This window comes from Ooceraea biroi, chromosome 8 (assembly GCF_003672135.1).
Source record: "Ooceraea biroi isolate clonal line C1 chromosome 8, Obir_v5.4, whole genome shotgun sequence".
Classification (NCBI taxonomy): domain Eukaryota; kingdom Metazoa; phylum Arthropoda; class Insecta; order Hymenoptera; family Formicidae; genus Ooceraea; species Ooceraea biroi.
In genome coordinates, this window is record NC_039513.1 from 9,676,948 (window position 1) to 9,704,530 (window position 27,583).

A 27,583-nucleotide genomic window follows, 5' to 3' on the forward strand; every position below is an offset into this window, starting at 1 on the left:
CGTTTCTTTTTTTTAATAATACATTCTCTTCGGGAAATTTGAATTAACTTCTTTTTTCGTGATGTAATCTAATGAATAATTATTGTATAGTTATACCTTTAATTAATATCTTAATATTGAATAAAAATATGTGTTGAAGTAAAATAAAATAATAAAATAATAACAAGTCTGTTATCCACGTCTTGTGCATAAGTCTGATTCCAATTTAAATTTTACATTTTATTTGTTTAATTAAATTTTACATTTTTCAACGTTATATTATAAATGCATAAAAATAGGTTGAATTTTCAAAAGTTTGAAAATATTTATAAATATCTGAGGGCTAGAAATTTTAATAATTTTGAGAACGCGTTTTGTAACATAATATTATGTAATACATGAACGTTGCGTTCGTCCATAATTATTTGGCATAATCTGCGGAATAATTGCTCGCAGAAAAACACGTCAGCAGCCGAGTCGCGCGCCTCATTATAATAGTAAGTTCCTATGGAATTACGTAAAATAAGCGAAAGCTTACGTAATATTAAGGTTGTGTGTGGAACTGATATTAATAAAATATTAATGAAATAATTTAGAAGAGATGCTTGGAAATAGAGAACGTGAGAGAACGTGTTCGGTGGTGGCCAATGGCGGTATGACGATGACGTTATGACGTTATGACGTGAATTGCAAAATGGAATAGCTTGTAGTAATAAAATAAGTTGAAATCACGAAAATATTGGAAGAGTAAACGGATTAAACGTTAAATCAGAATATGTTATGGCGGATGTTTCACGAGAGTAAAACATGACGAAAGGAAGAGTGACGATGATTGAGTTTTGTGAGCTGCCGAGAAGAAAAAAATGTATATATACAATTATGTATATATATAAAGAAAAAATATATAAAAAACCGGAGAAAAAGGAAGAAATCTTTTCTTTTCCGTATGATGTAACTGTCGGACGTGACGATTGTGTAAGAATAATTTCTACGTTCGTGCGTGTGTCTGTGCGTGTAGTGTACTTTGCTCGTATCATGAAGAATATTCACATGACCGGGAAAAATCCACGTTTTCTTCCGGATGATTGTCTTTGCCTAGTTTCTGTTTCTTTTTTACCTTTAATCGCGCGTGCAGGTATCCGAGATGTGTCGCGCGTTTGAACGTGGCGTGTGAGCATGTGTATACGTGTGCGTATGCGTGTTCTGTGCGCGCGCGCGTATGCGTGAGAGAACGCGAGGGTGTAAATATAATAATAATGTAATATAATTAATAATATAAATGTGGAGACGTACCAAACAGGGTAAAGAGAGCGTCAGGCGTGACCATCTACACAGAGAACAGACAGAGTCCAGTCAGTAGTCAGCGAGTATAATAGGATTCAATGTATAGTGTTGGTGTGCGCACAAGATTCGTTTTTCTGCTTTTTCCGAGAGAGAGAGAGAGAGAGAGAGAGAGAGAGAGAGGAGAGAGAGGGAGAGAAAGAGAAAGAAAGAGAGAGAGAGAGAGAAAGAGAGAAAGTTACGGACGAAAAAATACAATTATCTTCACGTAAACTCCGGCCGGAAAAAATCGACAATGCAATAAAGAAACTTTATTGTGATGTTGCCCGGCCGGTGATTTTCGGCAATCTCTTTCGCACGATCGGCTTTTCGGGGCGAGAGTCCCGATAACGGAGATGCACAAAAATTGAAAACGAGATTCGGCGGACAGAATCGCCGGATCACTCACGAAGCTTGTGCGCGTCACAACGATAGTAGTACACACAGTTATAGTACAGTAGTGACAAGTTGCAGCTGCGAAGTGTGACGTCGACACACAATTTCTTGCCGGGGCGACATTCATCATCCGCTCGGTGATTTTCTTGCTGCGATATGCTCCACGGTTTTTTGGTTTCGTGCACCGTATCCAAGTTCGTGCGCAATCGATCGCAAGATCACGTATAAATCTCCTCGACAGAAACGTCGAGATATTGTTTAAACAAATGCGTACATTACGTGATACTCTGTTGCACACGTGGAATGAAAACACAGATAAAAGTTATCGAATCGCAAGTGCCAGGATGAATGTCGCCTCGCAGGAAGTAACGTCGTTGATAGTCGACGACGTTACGAATTAATTAGGGCGCAGGATAGGGTGACGTTTTGGAGTGATTTGTATGTGTCTCGAGAATGAGCGGGGCAAATAAGGGCAGAATCAAAGGTCTCGTGACGAAACAGGGCACATACGCATCGTGGCTCGATCTTTCTACTCTAAGATAACGGGGCGATCTCGGAGAATCTCACTCATCCCCATAGAATAGATTTCTGCGAATAAAGATTATTTCCTTTTTCTTAATTTAATCGAATTATGCGCTAAATATCATTACTTTCGAAACAAATATCTTTGTACATTTCGCGTATCCTTTATGACAATTTTGAAGAGAATGATAGCTACCAAGTATATTTTTCAGATATATTAATTAATGACAAAAAGTAATTAATAATAATTGATAATTATTATTGATATTATTGATATTAATAATTAATAATAATTTAAGAGAAGGAGTAAAACATCATAGGATTTGACCGTGCAAGCTCGTGCATTGGCCAATTTCCTATCAGATCGTCCGATTTGCGGCTCCCGAGACCAGCCAAGGGGTAGAAAGATCGCGCCGAAGGATCGAGAGACTGCGGGGTACGCCTACTTAGCACTACGTTGTAACTCGCTCGTTAGGCCGTGTAATTATACGTGTATGCACGTGCCGGACGAGGGTCTTGGCTGAACGCGCGTGTCGCACATTGAGAGAAATAGCGTGTGGTCTCTCTTACTCTCCGAGGCTGATGGGGTGAGAATACGGAGAGCACGAGTCCGAGACGGGGAAGAGAATAGAGCGAGGGAAAGAAGTGAGAAGTTCTATAGAGAGATAAAGAGGAGGCGGCGTGTTTGTGCGTGTGTGCGTGCACACGGGCACGACGATTACGTATTAGATAGATAGAGAGATGCGGCGGATCAGGGGGTAGCTCGCACACCCGCGCACATGCACCCTGACTCACGCGCGCACGCATCCACCTATGCACACACACACACACACACACACACACTCTCTCTCTCTCTCTCTCTCTCTCTTTCGCTGCATAGAGACACGACAGATGCCACACTACAGATATTATACCCGCATACGAGACACTTATTCGCATGTGGCGGTGGTCTACTTCTCTCAGTGCTACGTTGACTTACTCGCCTAACGTTCCCGTTATTGTCGCGTGCACCATTTAACGCTTCGTCTCGTCTCGTTTAGACACATATATGTTTATGTGTATACGTACATGTGGTCTCTTGCTTAAAAATCTGTTGATATTCTTCATTAAACAATCACCTTGCACTTAATGCGATCATTATCGCCTTCAGAGAACCCATCAGTCGATTTAAAATTCGATTAGCTGTTCTCAATATATCCTAAATTTTTATACAGGTATAATTTGCCCATGCATTGTATATTAAGTGATCATCTCTGTTCATAAATTGTTCGAGTTTCCCCGTGGAAAGTCGAAACTTCCTCGATCGTTCGGTCATTCCGAGACGAAGAGTTAAACGGATGTGGACGCTCGGCAGAAGCGAAACTCCCCGCTTCCATCGTGCCATCGACAGTGCGCCGCGCGATTTCGCGATTGATGAAAAAAAAATACACGAAGAAAACTCCCGGGCACAGAACGCAGAGAGTTTTTAGCGTTACGATGGTCCGCTGGAACATCGCGGACAAATAAACAGAGCGACGAACTGCCAAATTACGCCGCAGGATATGCATCTCTCCAGCTTTTTTCTTCGTGCATCATCTCCTCGAGGATCTCCGGCCTCTCGTCCTTACGTCGTAGCAGCCACGCGTTCGAGGGCAGTCAGAGGGAGTTGACTTAAAGACTTCCTTGCACTTACCTCCTCGTTGAGATTGCTGACGAGAAGCACAGCCGATGCCTGCGCGTTTCCCTGCACCCGCACACCTAACCCGGCCGCACCGAGAGGAAATCCGCCGAGGCCAGCCAGTCCTCCGGCTGGAGGTACCCCGTTGTAGGGACCAGCCAGGGGCGAGGGGAGGCCGTGCATGGCCGCAAAGGGCGTGGGCAGCACACCCGGTGCCCCTGCAATGGACTCTACTTCAGGAAATTCAGATGACGTTATTATTATTGTCGACCTGTACCCTGTTCTAGGGATAAGGGGATAAGATCTTTGCGCTCGCGGTGAAAAGGGTGGTGAATCAGCACACCGACTGGGAACCGCGAATCGAGTTTGAATCGAAAACGGGAACGCGGCCCGACCGCACTGCGCTTTCAGGAATCAAAGAAGTTCGCGCCGCTAATCACGATGCTGCCGGATGCGGATGAAACTTCTCCCTTCCCGCGTGGACCATCCATCTTTACCGACAATCACATTTGATTATACTTCCGGTGATTGGTGACCACCGCGAGGAGTTTCCTAATCGGCAATCATCGGCGGACTGTTTGCGCAACGGGATATAGATGGGACGCAAAGTGGATTACACCGTTACAGATTAAACACCGGCGTCGACGGCGCCGTGAAATTAATTTAATCCAAACAAGCGCGGGCACGGCGGAGCGTGTAATTTAAACTAGCGTTGCCGCCGCGAACGCAAAAATCCAGACGATTCGGCAAGCCGGATCGCTCGCCCGGGTACTCCGTAATTAATTTACCCGAGAAGATAATAACGTCCGACCGGTGTAGGGACAGGACGGAGTTCGAAACGCTAATAAATTGCTATCGCCGTCGCGAAATAATAATAATCATAATAATAATAACAACGGTAATAATAATGCAGCGCGACGTATTTCCGCGTGACGGAGAATCGGCATCGTCATTAATGCAATTAGCCCCGATAAACGCGACGTCGGCGCCGCTAATTGTACCCTCTCGGCCTTTCAATAATATTTCTCGCGCGCGCGAAATTTTTTCCCGCCGAAAAAAAACAAAAGTTCCTTCCAGGGAAACCAGAAAGGAACAATCAGTACCTGCATCCGTTCAATTCCACCGGATTGACGTCGTTATTTAATGCCGATGAATTTTGCACGCGCCTATTACGCGCGCGTATTCAGCTGTGCCGCGTATTATATGAAATCGCTCAAGAGTAACACATACGCGTTCATTGTTCATGCGTCACACATGACCATTCAGAATTGTTTCTGTCCAATCTCGCCGGGTCCGTTTAATGACGATGAATTTTGCAAGCGGTCGTCGCGCGACTCGACCCCGACTCTATTCAACCATTACTGTGATTATTATATAAAATCACGCAAGATTAACATCATTCATTGTTCTATGCATCCCGTATACCCGCGATCCAGTTTTAGTATTAATACACCCAATAAATATGCGATTCATCCGATAGGTCAAATGTGAATGAAGCGAGAGGGCGCCCACGCTCAGGGATTTGGATCTTCGATGATGTAATATTAAGTAATTACTATACTCACCGGGTATCCTAGCACGTGGCTGGGAACCAGCACCCATGAGCAATTGGGGTAGCAATTCGCCGCCGAGGGCGAGCGACGCCGCGTCCAGATTGGCGTCGCCGGTCGGAAGGTTCGGGTTGGTGTAATCTCGCGACTTGTCGTTGTTGTACTTGACATTGAGGTTTTGCATCTTGCTGTAGTCGATGCGCAGCGTGCAGCAGGAGTTGTAGATGTTCTGCCCGTCCAGCGACTGCACAAGAAATCGTGGGAATTCGTTTTTCACAAAGCTTAAAGGAAAGTACGCTCAAGCTCGGGATCAAGGTGGCGAATACAGCGACCGCAGTGACTCGCGCGCGTACCGCTTCACCCCTTCCGCAACCCCTCGGAATTGTATCGCTTTGCCGAGTATTTCTTCAGCAGATAAAATTTTTGGAACATTACAGTTATCATCATTTTGCTTTGGCAAACTTGTAAAATCGCTCAGTTTCGCAAAATTTCGGACCTGCAATTTCTCGTTGCAGCAGATCGAGATTCCGGTCTCGCCGATCGATCAGGCATCCGTTGCGACTGATTCGCGAGCTTTTTTGGGATCGTGGGATTCATGTAGCAGACTATTCGCGAATGTTTCATGTTGCTGATATGGACGCAACTCCGGTTTCGGTCTTCTGTTTGAGCAGTCGGTCAGCATTGTGGCGTATTGTGCGACGACGCGTGTATTTGTATACTCGTATGCGTGTGTGTACCTGGCCACGCTCGCTCTATATTTACACGGGCTAATGAATTTCGTACATAATTACCGGGTCGGCCCGCGCCGCGAGCCTCCGGCGCGCGCGCGCGCGGTGACTGTGCACCCTCTTTCACTCTCCCGCTGTTCCTCGCGGCAGTTTATTCGCGGCCGAGAGAGCACCTGCATAATGAACGAACGAGTTGATTTCGTCGATTTTCCTGACCATTTCGTATCAACGTTTTTCGGAACAAAATGGCAATTTTCCAAATCGTTCAGCTAAGGATAAACGTGACGCGTCATCATATGCATTCGTGAGTCTCATCATTAATCGTGTTGATGGGGTTTCATTCCGAGATAAACTGAACTCGGACTTTATAATTTGTGTGAAAAGATAAGAAGAAATAATTTTTAATTTAAAATTTCGTATAAGTAGAAATGTTATTTTACATTAAAAAATTAATTTATCATTGCAATATAGATCTTTTGTAATATTTTACATTGGAATAACATTATTTAATTATATAACTCGACGTTGAGATTACAGCGTAGTTACAAATTAATCCACTGCAACGTTCTGAATATCGGTTGTTTCGCTGGACTCGAACAATAATTCGGGCTTACTTTATGAAGTATCGAAAGATCGAAAACCAGGATCGAATCGCTGAATCGTTTGTGCCATACGTCATAAAAAAGAAGAAGAGAGGACAGAATGAGGACGAGGCAGGAAATCGGATATTCACAACAAAGCTAAATTAATTTTCTGTTTTGCGCATACTGGATGGTGGGCGGCGAAACCGGTGTATTTCGAGCGAATTAATTTTCCCTTTGATCACCGCGTAGGTTTACTAGTTTGCGGCTTACTGCACGGATGTGGCAAAAGTGGACTGGCGGGCGGGCGAGAGAGATTTCGCGAAGGGGTGAATTCGAACGGTTGCGGAAAGCGTCCGAGACCAAGGAAGTTTCCCTGGCAAGCTTCCGTTCACGATGGTTTGTCGTTATTAATATTAATTGTAAAACAATGCGGCAATACGTACTGCACGCGAATATACTCGAAGCAAGTAATTCCGAATTGTTAAAAAACGCAGACTGTATCGCCATCCGCTTTAACCCTTCCAGACCTACGGTTTCTGTACTGTTGCCGGAAAAATGATTTTCTGGATGTACAAATCCTTCATCCTTCATTAAAAAAGAAAGAAAATTTGAAACCAAAAGGAGAGATATCTTTGTGTATTGATTAATATCGATCTCGTTAAAACACAAGTTGCTAAAGAAATAAACGTAACTTTAAGTGACAGCGATTAATATCAAGTAATAATACAAAAAATTAGTACAAACATTCGAGATATTTACACGGCAGAAAAGTAGCTGTTTCACACTCACTTCACAAAAGTTATTATTTTATCAAACACACATAAAAGACAATAGAATCTGCTTGAGAAAGTATAGACGGTAACAAATATAATATGTATATGTATGTACAATAGTTTCCAGCTGGGGGAAACGTGTTTAAATCAACAGAAACGAAGCCAGAATTAATATACATAGTTACAGTCAGGAATCTGAAAGGGTTAATCCGAGCTTTTTTCCAGAAAGTTTATAGAATCGTTCTTATTCCTCAGACAATTCAGAGTAAAGATAGTTAGCATTGGGTGTACGCTAGCTTATACAACGTGCATTCTTAAGAGATTGATACTGGTAAATGGATTTACAGCAGAAATTTCTTACTCTATTCATAGTAGGAAAGTTCAGAATGAAAAAGTACATGTACATTTTTCATTTTTTAAGCAGTGCCGACTTTAACGCTGCGAGTCTCTCAACTTTCTCAGAAAGAAAGAGAGAGAAAGAAAAAAAGAGAAAGAGAGAGAAAGATAGAAGCAGGTATCGTCAGGACGTTCATGATTACGGGGACGAAACGATCACAGGGGGATTACGGGCGAAACCAAATTTACGGCAGAGACACAATTCGCAGTACCTTAAGCAGCGGCAAGTTTAATGCTACGGCTTTCTCAACCTCCTTAAAGAAAAAAAAAACAAATAGAAGTAATTATCATGTCTTGTAAATCTTGCAGACTTTAAACAATTATGGAAGAGAGAGAGTTGCGGGTAAGGCATAATATCGGCGATGGAGATACGCGAGCAGAGATGCGGAGAGTCTCGAGCGAAGTTCGTGGCACCGAAGATTTGTATGAGAAGTGCGAGGAACCGAGCGAGAACAACGATGGACCGCGCATCTGCGCGATTCGTCTGTTCCAAGAGTTAATTTGGTTTGTAAAGCAGCCGATATTTCCATAAATCAGGGCGGATGTCGTGTACATACATATGCATATATATGTACGTACGCATCGCGCGATCTCCTCGTTGCTTCCTCCGCATCGAATTATTTTCTTCCGCCATCGATCTTTCGATTACGTTCATCGAGCTTGCTTCCGGCAATTAACCGCCGTACAGCGGCCTTCTTGCGAGGAGCGGGAAGCTGCGGGTCGGAAAATATTTTTCCAACGCGAGATGTTCCACGGAAAATTTCGATCTGTCCCGCGGGAGCACGGCGGATAAGCACCGCCCCGGTATGGCGATGCTCGGATGAAGAAGTAAAAGAAAAAGAAAAATGGAAAAGGAAAAGCGGACGAGAGAGGAGGAAAACAACGGACGCACTGATGGCGGAAGGAAGAAATAAAAGAAATGATAGGGCGCGGGGAGAAGGACGAAGTCAAGTAGATACTTACGAATTTAGCGGTCTGCGCCGACAGCATGTCCGCGTACTGTATTAATGCCTGGAAGGAGCCTGAAACACAGAGAAACGATAAAAATCATGAGATGCGATCGATCGACATAAATTTTACATGCTCTGCGAGTCGCGCTCGAAATCTCGAAAATCATCGCGATGGTTAACACAAATTCATTGCAAATACGTCAACGCATGGTAAAGTTGCGCGGAAAAACAGGTCAGCAGTTATAATAATCACAAAGCGGTACAATTGGTACAAAGCTCGGATATTTTTTTGTTTGTTTTTCATAACTGCCCCGAAGACAACAATGAGTCGGTCGAGTCATCGCGCGCGAGTGCATTTTGAATATAGAAGATGGAAAATGTAAAATAAAAACTACAATTAATTTTACAAAGTACGAAATATTTTCTGCGACGTTGGGAATGCGCGGGTGTACACAATACTATTGAAAATGTGCTTCTAAAGATAGAAAAAGCTCTTGAAAATACGTCTCGGAATGGAGAATGACGGATTTTTCTGTTAAATAGTACGCGTGTAAAATGCGTACATTCGAAATACCAAGCCAGCCCTGGGTAAAAAGCAGCGATTTGTTAATTTAGTGCGCGAGCGTAGCGGGAAACTAACTCTGTCATGATAATACGTTTTTCCCGTGCGGCCGGAAAGCCGGAATTGTTTCGTTAGCAGCGTTGACCAAAGTTCCAGCCGGTGGCTACGCTATTTCATTTTCGAATTTGCTCCACCGTGATAATGGAACTCTTTACAGTAATACACGAAAGCTTGCACGCGCGCGCGTACACGATGACCGCAATTTCGCGTGTGGAATCCTTTTATTTCCGAACTCGAATCGTTTCGTATGGAATTAATTCTGCTTTTATGCGAATTAAAAGAAACGTTGAATTAAATTCGTTGTGCAAGTATAGCATAATCGCACGATGTTAGAATGAGAAATGTACGGAAATACGCGGTCAGATGTTCCACGCGGTTCGATTAAAAATGCCGTACGTTCTGCCCGTCGGAAAATAGAAAACGCAGTCGAGCGAATTAACTGACGCTAATTGGGCAAAAGTAACGATTCCTTAAATAATTAACGGACCTGCTAATTTGATATCTGCATCGAAGCGAGGATTCTGCGAACGAATGTAATGTACGTCAAGATAAACGATCACGGAAAAGACAAACGTAAAAAGCATCCTGCGAGAGGCAGCATTTCGCAAAGTTAATATTTCAGAGTACCGGCCGCTCTTCGCGTCCGTCGTATGGCGGTCCGGTTGTATAATTGCCATTAAATCTCGATTAACTCATAATTCCGCGAGTTTTAATCTCGCGTTGGTCGAATTTTCGTGGCGTGGCTTCGACTGTGCCGCGCGGCAGTATTTTATTACGCAAAAAGCGCGCATGATACGAAACAAAGGATTGGCCCGAGGCGGCGTTATTTAATTTTCAAATCTGAAAGCGAAAAGGAGAGCTTTCACGGTGAAAAAGCTGTGTGTTGAATGTCGGCGAAAGAAGCACGGCGCGCAGCAACCCCAAAGCGAAAGCTCGCGCTTTTGACTCGCCACGACAATTGCAGCCGTTGGATGAATAGTTGCAGTAACGATAATCGCGGCGATAACGTTTACCGTGCTGTGTGTAAATTTAATCTCGCGCCTCAGTAACCGACTGTAGAAATGTTCATTCATTCATAAATGTTCATCGGCCAATTTCGTCCGTTACAAGCTCTCGCTTGCAGTGAGGAAAAAATAAATAAATAAAAAACCTAAAAGGAATCGGGATGATATAGCAAAAACGGTGCCGGTAATCCAATTTGCTACGCCAAAAAAAGATAATTGAAATAATATCATCATTAGTAATTCGCGCCGTCTCGGGAAATTGCGTTTCGCCGCGTGTAACAGAAAATAATAATCGGCATGGAGCGTACCGCGCAAGGGTTGCGAAGCTCCCAGAAGTGCGCGACGCCGACAACCGAGTTTCCGACAGCGGAACGCACTTTCGTCAAGATTTTCCGGATGCAGTCTCGTCGCGTTTGCGCAACGACTCCGTAAACCCTCGTTCTGCCGGCGAAACTTGTCGGCAATCGCTGGCAACGAGAAGAGGTCCCAGCTGAATCCTGAAGGGATCCAGGGCGACGAGCACATGCGTGTGCCCAACCACTCGGAGACTCGGCATTACGACTCGCGCATCACTCGTTGCATACACACACACATACATCGACGCACTTTTGCAAAATTGCGCACAGACGAAATGATGAGCTCTCCCGCTCATCCACCTAGCTATGAATTCGTAACGCACTCGCTGGCTGCATGCCGGCCTCCCTTCTGTCTTTTGTGTAACGGGTGCGACGAAGATTGCGCGCTGAATGCGCACATGGAAAACATCGAATGCATTTTTCTCGATCGTTCCCGGAAAATTTTGTCTCATGATGCTAATAAATTATCGATGACTGATTGCAAATCGCGAGCGCTCGTCATTGCAACAACGTATTCGTACGTGCGTTCGCCGGTAACGATCTTGTTTCGGGGCGGGTATTTCAGGGACACCCTTTGGCGCATACTTGGCGCGATTCCGAAAGTACTAACGGCACCAAGTGTGCGCAATGACGGCGGCGGGCCAGGACGCACTTCAAGCACGCTGAAGTACTAAAGTGCCGTGGCGTGTCTGCCAGCGAGTGCGGGATCTATAACTCTGCCCGAGAGTGCCACGGTCTCTTGCTCGTTCTCCCTTTGCCACATCGATTCTAGAACGTAATACGTCTACGGCGATACGTTGAACGCTGTACTTACTGTTCTTTGTGAAAGTGACGATCTTCAGGACTTTGCCGAAGCGCGTGAAAATCTGTAACAGATAAAAAGAGCCTTGGATTAAATATCGATCGATCGGTTTATGTAGCCTGCAGAATATCCTCGTTAAGCGTTAAGTTCGATACTGAGTATCTCGTTGTTACACCGTGTTACACAACGTCGCTGGAAATGTGTCGGAAATAGGTGTAATCGTAATATCGTTCATGATTCGCAGCGACGTCGAGCGGTTCGACACCGATATTCCGGCGAAAATGCTTCGACAGAGCCTCGTAATTAACGTCTGCATAAGTTACAATCGTCATAATCGTATCGTTACACGAGCCCGTGCAGAACAAAATTCCCGGGACGAGAATTACAAATCCCGGCCGGACGACGTCTATTTCGCGACGGGGCGAAATTGCAAAATAATTGCAACGCGGATATCGCGACACAGCGATTTATTTCGGGGGTAACGGGCCGCAAAACGACGTGGCGGATTATCAGACTTATAACGCGACAATTATCGTCGATAAAACCAGCCATGGAGCTCGTAATTAACGGGCAACCGGGTGGCGGCGTCCTAAAAAATTGATTCGCGACAAACAAGCGCGGGAACGCGCGGAATGGCAGGTCTGCATAAATACCCGGCGATATTCAAAGGTCCGTGGTGGCGGTCGCATGAATTTTCAAAAGCCTCTTTGGCGAACAGCGACGGCAGCGGTGGCGGGCCAGCAGCGGACGCAGTATCACGCAATATTTACAGGCGTATCCGGCGCGGAGCCGCGGGCTAATAATCGCGCACAGTGCACGTCAAACCGCCATCATTGTCATATATTTGGTCGACAATGCCGATGATCACATTAATGCCACGAATGCAAATATTTGCCCCGCTAGCCGTTGCATTCGTGACGGCCAATTGTGTACGATTCGGCCTGAACAACGCGCTGCGATTAATGAAGTTTTTAGTCTACCGGTCGATTTAGCCGTCTCGATGAATCTTTTTAATTCCCCCACAAAGTGCTGGAGTTTAATCCTACCACGATCTCGGTTAACAGCCTGTTGAGTGACATTGGTTTAAGCGCTCGAGATGACCGAAAGGGCGCATTCACGGTGAATAAATATGTAAAAGCTCGTAAAAGCGTGACCGCGAGGAGAAATGAAAAATTCTCGATAGAATGGGAGAGGGATCCGCGGAAAAAACAGCGAGGAAAACGCACTAATGCGAGCCGCTGTCACGCGCTTTAACTCCCGAATATTCAATATTGCACGCCTGCGGGCGTCGCCGTCGGTGCATCGAATGAGGACCTATATATTTTCCGCTAACGTGATGATAAATTCATGAAATTAAAAATAAAAAACAGCGCTGAAAAACTGCGTAGAAAAAAGCTGCAGTGTCGACAGTGCCGAAGAAAACACGAAAGAGTACACGTTCATTTTCTCTAAAGTCGCAATTTCTTTTGATCAAGGACGCGGACTCTCCTCAGTATGCCTGCCTTTAATAAATATTTGTGATTTTTGCAACATTTGTGTAAATTTCTTCAGCCGACACTGTTGTCGAAAAATGCACAAACGCGAGTTTCACAGAACCGGCGCAGGAAGATCGCGAGCGAGAGAGGCAATTCGCGGATTTGAAAACTGATTTCCGGAGCAGTTAATGAGCGCGGAAATGTCGAAAGAACAAGCTCATGGCGGACGCGTTTCCCTGGGATTAATTCCGAATTCGCGCGTTAACGCGCACATTTCCGCGACAAGAACAACACACTCGCGAATGAAAAAATTGTTCTAATAATGAATGGAATTCTGCGCTTGGGTGGTACATAGCAGGAGGAGGACCGCTCCGAAAAGATGAGGAACACGTGCCTCGGGCTTTTCACGACGGTTTCATACTTAGTGGACTCCAGAGAGAAAAGACGTATGTAATTGTGCCGCATTCGTGGTGCACGCATACTACCTGGAACAAAGACTTTTTGCGTGTCACCGCGCAGGAAGGGTTGACAGAGCCGAGGCTACGTCGCTTTTTCTAACAGCTCGACAGCGCGTTGTAACTCTGAATGTGTAACACCAACAATCAACAGTGCACTCTCATACTCTTATCGATCACGTAAAATAGAATCGAATCGATGAGATATTTGCATTATACGAATGAGTACACCGGACAAGTCAATTATGCCAACATCGAATTTTAATGATACATTCTCTATTGAATTTGATTGATCTCTGGTTAAAGATCTAAAATTTATAGTGACACTTTTAAATAGTAGCTGTAGTAGTAGCTTTAGTTCGAATAGAGTCACATATTATATTAACTTCTAAAAATACTGCATTTCCTCTAGTCTTTTCTTAACCATTCAATGATTAGCTTGTTCTGATAAAGAGCGAGTGAATTTCCTAATCCACAAAAATCGTTGCAAACGCGCATTAGCGGGAAATCACGAAATTTTCTCGGAAATAAACGGCCACTATTGTCATTGTAGCTTACATTAAAGCAATACCAATAACGATAAAAATCAGCGCTTCCCCGCAAGTACAATAGATTCTCATTATCGTTACATTTACGTCGCGCTGCGAGCAATAAGATTCATTTTTACGGTAATTGTGCGCAGATTCGGAGCTTCCGGGACGGCCGACAGCAATTACACCGGCGAACGTATCGATGCCTTAATTTCGCGCTCGGCGATAGAATCTTTCTCGTTGTTCCTTTTAATTTCCCGCGATGTGATGCTGCGCAACACCGTCCGGGTCGGGACGTCGACGATAATGCTCGCGTAATACGATATTCTCGAATAAACCTGCGAGAGAATATACGATATTCGACGACTTTTACGGGATTCCCGCGCGAGATGCGAATGCTACGGGCGAGTCAAGTACTTTGCATATTGATTCGCGTTAGACTAAACAGAGACCCGACGCATTACTGCTCCATATTACACGCTTACGAGGAAAATAGTAAAGTGGATACATTAAAAGTAGATAAATCGTTCACGAATGTGCGCGGATTCAGCGAACGACCAGGGATAGCGAAGGGGAAGGTGATAACAATGATAATGCTTAGGATATATGGATTACGGTTCCATCCATTACGTCCATACGTCCGCAGCATCCATTACAGGCCGCAAGTTCGCTCGTAATAGCTCGCTGGACCATGTACATTCCTCTCTCGATCTCTCTCCCTTCCCTCTCTCTCTTTCTGTTTCTGCCTTATTTTTCCCCTCTTTGTCTTCCCCTCTCTCTCTCTCTCTCTCTCTCACGCTTGTTGCACCTGCAACTGCCTGCGTTTGTCGGAGAGCGGTAACCGTGTACGCTATTTACAACACGTAATACGGAAAGCAACAGCGGCATCGCTGCCGGGCCGTGCATGTTTTTATCCGTTTTCCGATAAAACGGGAAATATTTCAATTTTGATATTCGAATTTTTGCCGGTCATGTTTCCGGCTTCGGGATGCATGCGTCCGACCGAAAACAGTTCGATCGCGAGCGGATATGAAGTCGCGATGCTCCCGTCAGTATTTACCAGAGATTGCGTCAATAAACGAATGGATCGATGATAATCGCGAGCGATCGCAAACGGGAAGGGCTAATCCTGGGATAATCCCGGCGCAGCCCCGTGATTATTCCGTTTTTATAGATGAATTCGTAGAGAGCCACCGCGATCTCAAGCAACGGTCTTTCCTCCAAATATTTTTATACCGTAAATTGAAATCTGAAATTCTACTTCGATCTAAAGTCAATCAGAAATCTGATCAGTTTCGTAGTACTTTCAATTCCGTTTACTCGACGCTTTTTGGGTAATTTATTTTACGTAATGGTACACAAACCCAACGGAGGATTGAGCGCGCATAAATGTTGGCGGCGCAATGGACAGATAGAGAGAAACAGAGAGAGAGAGAGAGAGAAATTTTCGTCCTTTCATGGCATTTACGCGCGCGTCCGGACAAACATACTGTACAATAAAATTAATTAAACCGGTATTTAATTAATTACTCGAAATCTGACAAATTTTCCGCTTTCTGCGCACCGGCGTAAATTGTCCCTGTGAATTTGGGAGAAATTCGAGCCCCAGTACGGCCGGTAACGTTTATTATCGACGCAGTTGATGCGCATTCCATGATTGCTACCAAATATACACAAACTCCCGTCCGTTATTGCACTATTATTCCCCTATCCCGCTATCAGCATTTGCCTCCTACCTTTATTAGGGGCTAAGGGGAAATATACTCGACTCCCGTATTACTACTTTACGATGTATTATACATCATGCGGCACGTGCGACCGAAATTACGTTACTCTCTCTCTCTCTCTCTCTCTCTTTCGCTCTTTCGCTCTCAACGAGTTACGACATATCAACAATTATCACCGAATAATGTAATACACTTTATAATTTTAGCCTATTTAACAAGTACCTCGCACGACTGTGATTCATGTTTGACACGCGTTCGTAGAAATGCACGTAACGTATTACAGACATGATGAGTCGCTATTTTCAATTTATATCTCATTGATTTCCAGCTTCGTTCATGAGAACGAGACAAGAGTCGTGAAATATCTGCATCCAGGAAGTAGTCGATAATATTGGATGTTTCAACGCTCGTGCAACTTTGTAACGAATGGATTAAAGCAATCCGCTTTCGCGCCCCGGCGACTCAGCAGAAGCAAAATACGTCGCCCGCCTAAATGTAAATAAAACGGAAATCGGAGAAAATCGGGAAATCTGAAAATAAGTCAGTACTTCGGCAGGCGGTGAAAGAAAGAAAATTGCGATTCGAGTTCTGCGCCGGATTGAAACTGGGACGAATCAGCCACCCTTGCTCACATATACACATACACACACGCGCGCGCGCATTGGTTGCGACAAAAGTTTTAATGAGGGTCGAATGAAGTGGATGCCGGTGAAACAGTTCCCCGTCGACGCCTAAAATAAGGAAATTAGGCCATTGAATGCTAGAATAATAAAGAATATCGAGCGAGGAGAGAAAGAGGAACGGGGGAGAAAATGTGAGAATAAAATCAAGCAAAAACCAGGTGCTATATCTTATTTCAGGAACGGCGGAATGTCAAGCATTGCGACCGATTGATCCTAGAATAGCACTGAAATCTATTAATGATTCCTCGTGCAAATATAAGTTTAATTTGGATCCTCGACGAGTCGCTCAAGTCTGAACGCGATATTTCGCGAAGATCACGCCTTGAGATCGTCACCGTGAACCAACAATATAACTATTGATATATAATATAATAATAATATAACATTACATGTAACAGCGATATAATTAATGTTGCGAAACGGAGGAAAGATCTCTAAGCGAAGCTGCTGGTTGTTTCCCTAAAATCAAGCTGTTACAACATTCGTTTCGTGCGTAAACCACGAGGTTTTCCCTTGGTTGTGGCGTTACATTTTTAAGTCCACGACTACACACACGTAGAATCGTTGCGTGTGTGCGCATGTTGGCGAGAATCCCACGGGAAATCATCCAGCATGTGCATTCTGCATCTGCACCCGGCGCGTTTGTGTTCGCGTACGCGCGAGCACATCCATTCGTTCGTCGCCGATGAACGCTCGAAAGATACAGCATCGTTTCAAATAACTTTTGCAATCAGACCGACCGTGAGTTATCGGAGATCTTGTTTGATCGAAACATTTTTCTGCGCGCGAAACTCAGCGGAAACAGCGCGCGTTAATCAGAGCCAGTTTTAATCATTGTAAACTCACTTTGGAGCATGATTGGTAACGGAAACTGAAAGTTAGTTCAGCATAAGTCTACTTCTTACGGAAGTAAAATAAACAGATGCGAAAAAATCGCGATTAATTACAAGATTACAAGATTTGCCGTCGATCGATCCCGAGTGTGCGAGTAGAACAAACTTGAGACTAGAAATAGAGCGCTCAACTGATAAATTGAAAATAATTCACCAACTTGTATCGTTATGAAACGGAAGTCTTGATTCGATTCGAATGATTAAGGTTCGTGTAATTGAAACTTGGAATCGAATGAGTGCGCTCTACATTAACGAGCGATTGTAATCCGATGAAATTAATGTGCCTCGAAATACATGTTATTCAATATGCGATTACGCGAGATCGGATATATAATTAATCAATTACAGCTGAATTATTCAATAATAAAATCGCAAAAAATTAGGGCTCTTAATTTTAGAGCGGCGTGGTAACAAAATAAATTTTCATCCCCGCTACGCGCCCACCCTTTTACAGGATTATCTCTGCACGTGATTTTTCACGGTTCATCGAATTTTTTAATAATTCCCTTTTTAGTGCGTGCTGATACGCTCGAATTGATCCGACGCGCCGCCTCGGATAAACAATTTTTGTTTATCGCAGACAAAAAGCATTTGCGCAATCGCAATCTCGATGACAATGCACGCAACGTCCAAATGTATGTGCGAACCCACGCGTGCTCGTCTGTACGTGCCTTGTGAAAGTTATCGTTAGTATTTTACTTGTACTCCCTTCATTGTGTTTCCAGTTGGCTTACCGCATCCACACCCGAAATGGGGTTGCTCTCTGAAAAGGACCGGGAAAATGTGCACACGACGGCTTAAGAATTTTTCGCTTGGCTCCGGCTCAGAATAGCCGAACGACGCTATTGTCGAGATTTTCAGTTCGTACACAACGAAAAAACTTTTATAAGATATTGATCTTAAACTTGTCGGAGCGGAATCTGTTCTACACTATCGAGAGTATTATTCGTCAATAAGGGGCTTGTAAATGGAAATTTGTCGCGAATTATCCGCGACAAATGATCATTTATATCGTTAATTTGTATCACTTTGTTTTGGAGAAAGAACAGCTTTGTATTTTCATTCGTGATGCAACGTTCAATATCATAGTATATGAAGACAACTCAAAGTAGATTACTGTTAGCAGATAATTTTATGCAGAAACTGGGAATTTAGACGAATAGACTTTCGACGAATTCCTCTCTAATGATGTAAGATATGCACCGAATTAAGCGATCATCCATCTGCTCTGTGCTAGATATCCAACGCGCGTTTATTTCAAGGGTGCTCGCGTTAATTTACAAACGCAATCCCCCTTAACCCCATTCCGCCGAGGCACGTCGACTATGCGAATCAATTCGGGCCACTATTTGACAGAAACGCACGCGCCGCGCTCGTCGCTTACACCTTTGACGTCCCGATTGTACCGAAAACGTAAACTGGAGAAACGCACACGAGGAGAAACGCAGAGAATTTCAATAAAAATGCATGCACAAAAAAAGGTGAGGAGAGGGGGAGTGGGAAAACAACAGAAATCGAAATTCCACGTTCGTTATTGAACGCATTGTTACAGTCGTTACGTAATGCGCCCCGAAATCCGTGAATTACAGATTTTACTCGCGATGCCTCGTTACGATCTCTCCAAAAATCTACGCTCGCAATTTCGGATGATATTATAAAAATTAAAATGCTGACAGCCTTTTGTGATATTACAAGGATTAATATCGGTGAAAAGACTGACCTGGAATTCGACAAGGCGATGCTGGGCGTGGGAGAAATGAATGGAACGCACGGAAACGCATTGCCTGCAAACGGCGTAACAATTTCATCCGATATTTCATCAACGGAGAATCATTCCTTTCTTCTGCAAACATTCCTACGTGTATTTCGAGCATGGCTGTTCAACTCGCTCGCGCAAATTTACTCGAATAACTCGAATGTATGCGTTCTTCTACACGTACGGGATACCTGCGTTCTTTCAGGATTTAAGAGAAGTCGACTCTCTTTTTCCTTCAGCTAACACCTTCCACTTCGTGGAAATATAATTGCAGAAAACTAAATTTCCAGACGCAATAACTCGAACAGAAAGCCGAAAATTTCAGCTTAAATCTTCGCAGGGGAGAAAAAGGGAAAAAAGGGAGAGAGAAAGAGAGCGAAATAAATCGTCGGTGAATTTATCAAAGAATAATTCCCAGTATTTACGACGTGCGATGTGCGACAGCGCAGCACATAGTCGCGTGATGCTTTATTTTCTTTTTTAATCTCCCTCCCGAGGGCGGAGACGGAGAAAGAACCGAGGTGGGAAGGGCGTAGAAGATACCAGGGAACAGCTCGTTATTAAATCGAACGGGCGACCCTTTGGCCGCCGGCCATCGCTCACAGATCCCGCGGGGATTTCCCCATGCCGGGGGGGATTACAGGTGACCGAACTCCTCCCTCGCCATCCATTCCATTCCAGTCCGCAAAAGCTGCCCATTACCGCCGGCATATTGATTGATGTAACAGTTATTAATTCGCGTGCTCGATTATCGGCGGCCGGCGGCGGTGTCTCCGCGGTTTCTGTAATGCAATAACGCGCAATAGCAGCTACGCGATTCCCCGTCGCGGCGATGCGTCGTTATTCATTTAGATATGACGGCTCGCCGGGATTTCGCCGATCGTGGGGGTTGAAGGGAACGTGAGGGGGAGTTCGATGTCTGACGGCACGAGTTGGAGTTTACGGGCGAAAAGGCTCCAACTCTTGGCTCACCCCCGCGCGACGAACGAGTTCCGCGCGGAAATGGATAGGGATTTCTGGCCGAAGTTCCCCGACAAGTTGTGCGAGTTCTTCCTCTTTCAGAAAATATGTTTCGTATTGCGGCCGCAACGATTGCAGTTCGGGAGTTGTGCAATTATAGTTACGTGCGAGATCAATTTTTCTTGGCTTGCGAGAGGAGCGGGCCGATTACGGCGCGGATGTTGACCGACGGGTGAGACAGATTTCTTCCGTTCGATGTGTGAACTTGAAAAAATTAAAGAAAACATTATGCCTCTTTAGGATCGCGTCGGAAAATTGTTAATGTATTATCTGTGCAAAGAAGAAGACTGTATCAAATAAATGCATCTATAATGAGATTGACCATTTTTGAGAAAAACCAGTCGCTCAGTAGCGCAAAAACTTTCATTTTTGATGAATTATCGAGTAGTTGAATAATAATCATATTTGAATCGCGCACTGTGTGTAAGCGGTGTGTAAGGATTTTTCGAATTCAAGAGAGGTTTTGAGTGCATTTTGCTTATATGACGGGTGTAATACATAAGCTGGGACTGTTAATGCCGCGCGCGCGCGGTTGCATTATTAATCGCCACAAATGCATCCTGACATGACTATATGGCCACGAGCAGGCTTTTAAAGCTGTGTCATAGGCGTCGCCCATTAGCGAGATAACTTTTATATCTTTAATATCTGTGTGCCACCAAGAAAACACACAACGCTATCAGAGACATTGTCGTAAAATTCTTTTTGCGTATACCCCTTTTCGCAGGTCTGCGCTTCTGACGACGCAATCTCACTCTCTATTAACATCAACAGCGGCAACAATGTAACGGTAATGTTCACGGCAGATCCCAGGTAAATATCGCGCAAAACTTTGTCGATTACCGCGAAACGCATATCTCATCGTTCTATTATACATTATGCAACGCTTTATGCAAAAATTCATAATATAAAAATAGTAAATATGCGATAACTATAATGCATGATCTAGATTTATGATGTTTTAATTAAGATTATTCTCGTACTTTTGATTCGTATTTTCGTGACCAATCTTTATTTTTATTTGTAATTAAAGGCGAGAAGATGATATAGACTCCATGTTTGATTGGAAAGCGTGTAAGTGCCGAAATAATCGCTGCAATTTATCCAATGGTGGAGCTTTTAATTGCGTGTTTCAATTGATTTAAAGCCGGATCCAGGGCGACAACGCGTAAAACATTCCCACGCAGAGGTGCTTGTTCGTACTCGAACGAACAACTGGAACGATCGAACCGAGACATTAGACGGTTGCCAGCGACCATTAATCATACAGCACGAGGAGGCAGGTGATTAATGTTTCCCTCTCTGTGCGCGCTAACTTCAACCCCCTTTCATCTCCCATTTTCACACTCTCTCCCTCAGTTTTCTTCGAGTCACCGTTCTTCGGTACCTTCGTCGCCTCCCATCGAGATCATACAGCCAAACTGCCGGTTACCATCGTCGCGAATGATTAATTTACCACGCGTTCTTTCTGTCTCTATCTATCTAGCTGTCTTTCATTTATCGCTTTTGCCATTGCAATTTTCTATTCTTGCGAAAAATATCGTACATATTACGGTGCGACATAATCCTCTGATATACCAGTTCTCATTTTAAAAATATAACAAGTAATGTGTATGCACGTGTATACGTGTACGAGTGTGTTGGAAAAAAGAGACATTTTATCGAATATAAAATTTCGATGATGGTGCATTTGTAAAATCCATTATATCATGTTTATAATTCACGGTATAGAAAAAAGCTTCATTACGTTACGATACCAATTTATGACGAAATCTAAAGTATAATCTCCGATTTTACATGTAAAAAGGACGCAATTGCAAATTACATGGAATAAATGAGATTCCTTTAAAATTCGTCATATTAACATCAATAATATAAAATCGAAGACACTTAAAATGTATGGATAATTTTATTAAAACGTGCGCCCTCCCGTGGATGCACCCACGTACTAAACTGATATTTTTTATATGCAGTACGTCTGTGCTCACTTGACATTCACATTAATTATAACATTTAAACATGAAATATATTTCTGGTAAGTAATCTCCGAGAATCTATAAACACACGCACAGCTCTAAGTCCTAACTAAATCTTCACAAGACGCCAAATTTTGACCGACAGTGCTTGAAGGAAAAGAAGGAAAGGTAATTAAATCTTAAATCCTTCGTTCAGCACCGATGACGCTCGCGGTCGCTATTTCAGACCGGGTGGGCCTTAATAAGACGAGATTTAGGGCGCCCCAGGTGGCAGACCGGGACTCAGTAGTGGCAGTTTATGCCGTCGTGTACCTCGACGAAGTTCCCGGACCATTTAACCGGGACGTAAATGTTAAAAGCCCGCCGTTTCTCCCGTTATGTTCCGCGGATATGCGAACGTTACGACCGGTTTTACATTCGAGCTTCGGCGCGTTCTCAGACACAGGGTTTCGTGGCCGTTGCTGGTCGAGTGTGGAGAAATGCACCCCGTCAGAGGAAGATCGCTCGGGTGCACGGGGAAAAAATACAGAATAGAAATTACCGCGAAGAAACTCGTTCGAGTCGCCATCGTTTTATGTCGGTTTTCGTCCATCAACCGTGTAATCGGATTTATAGTACAATCCTAAAACCGTGTCTCTAAGAGAAGCGTTTCTTCGCGGATATCTCACAAGGAGAGCACTGGCAAATGGAAAGCAAATTGTTTTTCGTCAAAAAGAAACAAAATTACCCTGTAGATGATTATACAAAACAAATTCCGCGAGGGAATAAGTGTCCTGTGATTAATTAGGATAATCCACGAAACAAAAAAATCACGATTCTTCAAAAGAAGACAAATTTTATTAAATAGCGCATATGGTAAATAATGTACATTTGATTAATAATAGGCCTCCTGATTAGGAAAAGCTCCCCAAGTCCAATTTTTTTACACGATACATTCTCATCGAGTTCGCGGATCATTAAGAATTTTCCGGTGCAAGGACGCCGACTAATAGCACCGGCTGGATTACGAAGTTTTCAGAGCGCCGGTACTCGCGTCGAGGGAGCGCACCTGAACACCTGCATCCCTTTCTCACAACCCCCGCAGGGACGCAGTCTTTCCTTCCTTCCCGGGGGTCGCGCGAGAGAAGTTTCCACCCTGTTTGGACGGACTTTTCGCGGCATTTAGCCGCCTCGGCTCGGGAGACCGTAAAGTTAAATATCGGAGGAGGATTTCTAAGAGGGAGCACGCGGCCAGGGGGTGGCGAGAAACACCGCCGCCACGTAAATTGGCTTTGTCGCCGGAGGCTGCCGGTTAATCGCGCGAAGAGGTCGCGCGGCGACCAAGGAACAAACCGGAAACAAATAAAGGACGAAGTTAAAATTCAATCGCCGGCAGGAACAATCGAAGTTCTGGACGCGAAAACTGCAAAACTGCATTCTCGATTGTTTCAGCCAAGTCGAGAAATCCGGGGAGATACTTGGAAATTTCATAAAGTACCCTTACAAAAAGAAGCGAATGATGTAAAAGGTAAATGTTAAAATGCGCTTTAGCGTGTGCGTGAGATCTCAAAAATAATAAAACTTCGACTACATCCTGAAAAGGTAGCTATACGTAACGTAATTTATATTTCTCTGGAAAATTTATTTAATATATATTTTATATATCGTGAGACTTGCTTTAAATAACGGAATACGGTATTGAGATTTCAAGGCAATGCTTAATCCCACTTGAGAAAGAAGCATTTGTATGTTCTCTCTGAGAACATCGGATTACGTGCAGTAGAATAAGTCAGCCTTTCGTCAGACTTGGATAAAGCGCACGCGAGCTACATCGCTCAATTCATGTGAATTGAGACATTGTGCTGCAGAACAAAATTGGTTGCAATACGAATCTACCTATGAAAAATTAAAAATACGCGATTTATGACAAATTATAGCAATAGTTAGAATTACAAGGGCCTTATACATAACAAATTCGTGCAAAATCCCTCGCGAAGGTAGTCGCATCAATCGAATACGACATTACGTGTCCTCACAATCCATGCTTCCGCCAAAAAAATTCGACATTCTTAGGTAACATGCGTCATCTCGGATCTCTCGAGATAAGTGTCGATCGATGTGACGGGATTTTCTTTGTGATTAAAAATTATTCGATATTCGAACGGATCGAAAAATCCATCTGGCCAATAAGCAAGCTCTTAGGTGGTTGACGCGAGTTAATCCTTCGAGCTGATTACAGTCGCGTGAGGAACCGGACACAAATCCAGTTCCTACTGCTGCTAGAACCATCGTACAAGTCTACTTACGCAGCCGAACATATACCCGGCCAATCGTCGGTTCGTAATCCGGGAATGTTTTCTGGCCGGTCCATTATCAGCTTAGTACGGTTCCCCCGCGCTGCACTCACCGCTCCTCAACGACCCGATTCCACGCGAGAAAAAAGGAAGCACTACCCTATGTACCAGGCGGTTCGGGTAAATCGATAGTGTTAAAGATAGTTTTCTCATACACTGCACATACGCATTTGCAACTCATCCTGGACATCCGGCAAACAGAAAGCCTCAAATCGAATGACGTTATAGAGTTTCGAGAAACATTTTCGAATAAATAACATGTGCACTGCATTTTACAATAAATTTCAAAATATCAAAAACAAAAAAGATTTATCATTTTATATTGCACATTCGAATATTTGCATTTGTCAACGCGCTCATCGATGTATTTATAATTTTGCTTTTCTCCTCTATTTAATATTATTTTAACGTTACATTGGCACTATATACACTGATTCGACGAGACAATAAAGATTCATCAAAAATGTATTTGAACGCTGCCTGTCTCTCATCGGTATCATGTAAGATCGATATCGTTTGCCAAAGACGGAACAAAGCGTCTTCCTTCCATGTGCTTATGTAAGAAAGAGCGGCTTTCGTGTACGCACACCATCGCCGAGGATATTATTCGTGGTGCTATTGAGCATGCTTAAAAATGCATGGGCCACTCAACTCGGACCGGAAGCACTCCGGTGTTATCCTGTTATCCAGTATCCTCTCGGGACAAGACACACCCTCCCTTAATGATGACTCGCGATATTTGCTCCTTTGTTTCCTCGAAAGGAAAACAGTGCGCTGCCTCGCACATTAACGCACCTCACGTTTGATTGCGAGAAAAAAGTTTTATTTCTATGAACGCGGAAATTATTTGCAGAAATGGATGTATTAAGCAAACTAAGAATTACCACAAACGAAGAATTACTTCCCTTTCGGATTTTTTAAGCTTTTATTTTATTAAATAAAAGATTAAAGATTAAACCAATCATTTTTTTAGATACCGTCATATCGAAAATCGAAGAAAAAAATGGAACTGTTAATTTTATTCTTATTTTAATTTACCCATTTAAGATATAATTTCCCTTTCGTCTCACGCGAATAAATTCGCTGGCCTTTAGGAAATGTATTTACATAAATCTGCATAAAATTAATTACTTTGGCATGGCAGTTTAAAACCGTTGCAATTTAAGTTCCGGCATCTTCAAAGCAATTCAATAACAAAGCGAAATGTCAATCCTCCCTACGAGTGCAATTAGCGTCTTACGAATGTCGCGTAAGATCCATCGCTATGCACGAGGCAGCTCCGACGAAATCCGGCAGTCGTGGACGGTCGGGGGAGATTATTCTATAACTTTGACAATCAATTATTTAGAATTCAATTATCTCAGCAGGGCGGCCAGCGTATATTCAATTTTAAAACTGCAAACAGTCGCCGAGTACCGCTCACGACGACAAGCACTCAATATGTAAAACGCGATGTAACTTCGCCGCGGCCGCAACTCCGCGTCGCGCGGATTAATCAAGCAGAATTCACGCCTGACTTGTAAACGTTGATCAAATATCCGCCAGCGAGTTAACGACCACGGGATTGTCTACGAAATTCGTCTAATTTGGCTTGCCGGTACGTGCGACATTTTTCGGGGACGACAACTGTCGTCAGATAAAATTATGTTATCCCTTTTGTCCCCGGTGTACCCCAATCAGAGTTGTACTTTCCCCTCGCCACGTAATAATACGCGAGCGAACAGTTCGTACGCAGAGAAATCTTTTTCTCATAATTAACGATTGTATTCCTGAAACGTCCTGCCGGATCATTGAGGAACTCCCCTCAAAAAACTCGCAGTGTTCGCAGTCACGTAGGAGCTCATGAAAAATTCCTGCCTTCTTCTGGCACGCGTACATATTTGAATATGTATATAATTCATCGTCGCATTACACGCGATACTGCATTCAGCGTAGCGACCGCGACCGCTTTCAATATAAAACGAAGAAATAATGCATGAGCCGGTCGTCATGTACTGGATGATTCGTTGCGTGCTTACCTGATACAGGATGTCGAGCGAGATCGGATAAAGCATATGCTCGACGATGACTCGAAGTACCGTGTTGGGTCCACCCTGGGTCTCGCCGGCACCAGTTACCTGATTTTGTCCAGGGATCGCAACTTGACTGTTCGAATTCTGCAACAGAGAACAGAAATAGAAACAAATTAAGCATCTCGCAGAACTAAACAGGTTATCAGCACTTAAATGATTATTATATCAAATATATCTCGGATGAGACAAATATCACAAGTTTTACGTTATTTGTCACAATATTAAGCGTTCATAGTACTTGGTATTGAGATGTTGTATGTGTTCGTATTGAGAAAATAAAAAATCGGAGATAAAAGAATATTGATTTTATTGTAAACCATAAAAATAAACGCTTTATATATATATATCTCTCAAGATAGTTCCGTCTTTCAGACTGAAATAATTAGAAAAATTCAATATCTTAAGAAATACATTGTGAAAAATATATGTATCTTACGGCTTTGATGTGATGCACGAAAGATCCTTCTCCTTCATATGTGGGTATAGGGATCACGAAAATTCTCTCTCGGTATGTCTGCTGAACGTGATGAAGCGGAATGGAAAATGAATTCTTTGAAGCGAAAAGCAGAAAGCGAACATCAGAAAAAAAATAAAGAAAGAGAAAAAAGAGAAATATAAAGAGAGAGAGAGAGAAGAGTGAGGGGGGTGCAGAAGAGCAAATAAAAATAGATGCAAGAGTATTAAAATTAGACGCATACCGAGCGTAAAAACAGGAGGAGACATTATACTTTGTAAGTGAGAGCCGTATATATAATGGACGATGGCGCTGCTGAGTTATTAAAAGAAGCCGAGTATCAGCGAGTGAAACACCCGGTACATTCGACCGTAATATTAAGATTGTGCCAAAGAAATAGTAAGAAACAAGAATTGTGCAATTTTTATTACAACTCATCTTAGTACATTTGCAGGCTAATCATTGCAGATTGGTGTGTGTGTGTGTGTGAATATTATTTCTCCATATCATTCTTAACGACTAAATGCTTTAAAAAATTTCACTTGAACATTTTTCTTTCAAAACTGACAA

The 27,583-nt window shown here is 43.4% G+C and overlaps 1 protein-coding gene across 24 annotated transcripts in view; it reads right to left on the reverse strand.

Moving 5' to 3' along the window:
* Positions 1-27,583, reverse strand: part of LOC105275603 (polypyrimidine tract-binding protein 1) — a 350,912-nt gene that overhangs the window by 12,724 nt on the left and 310,605 nt on the right. For 15 of the 24 annotated variants that reach the window (XM_026971636.1, XM_026971645.1, XM_026971644.1 and 12 more), the window contains 7 exons: positions 26,506-26,643; positions 11,652-11,703; positions 8,869-8,927; positions 8,118-8,159; positions 5,440-5,668; positions 3,890-4,107; positions 1,273-1,306 (listed from right to left, as the gene is read on the reverse strand). In XM_026971636.1, coding sequence (XP_026827437.1) covers positions 1,273-1,306; positions 3,890-4,107; positions 5,440-5,668; positions 8,118-8,159; positions 8,869-8,927; positions 11,652-11,703; positions 26,506-26,643 — 772 coding nt within the window. The remainder of the gene's footprint in view (positions 1-1,272; positions 1,307-3,889; positions 4,108-5,439; positions 5,669-8,117; positions 8,160-8,868; positions 8,928-11,651; positions 11,704-26,505; positions 26,644-27,583) is intronic. The other 9 variants (XM_026971637.1, XM_026971646.1, XM_026971633.1 and 6 more) reach the window with 5 other exon arrangements.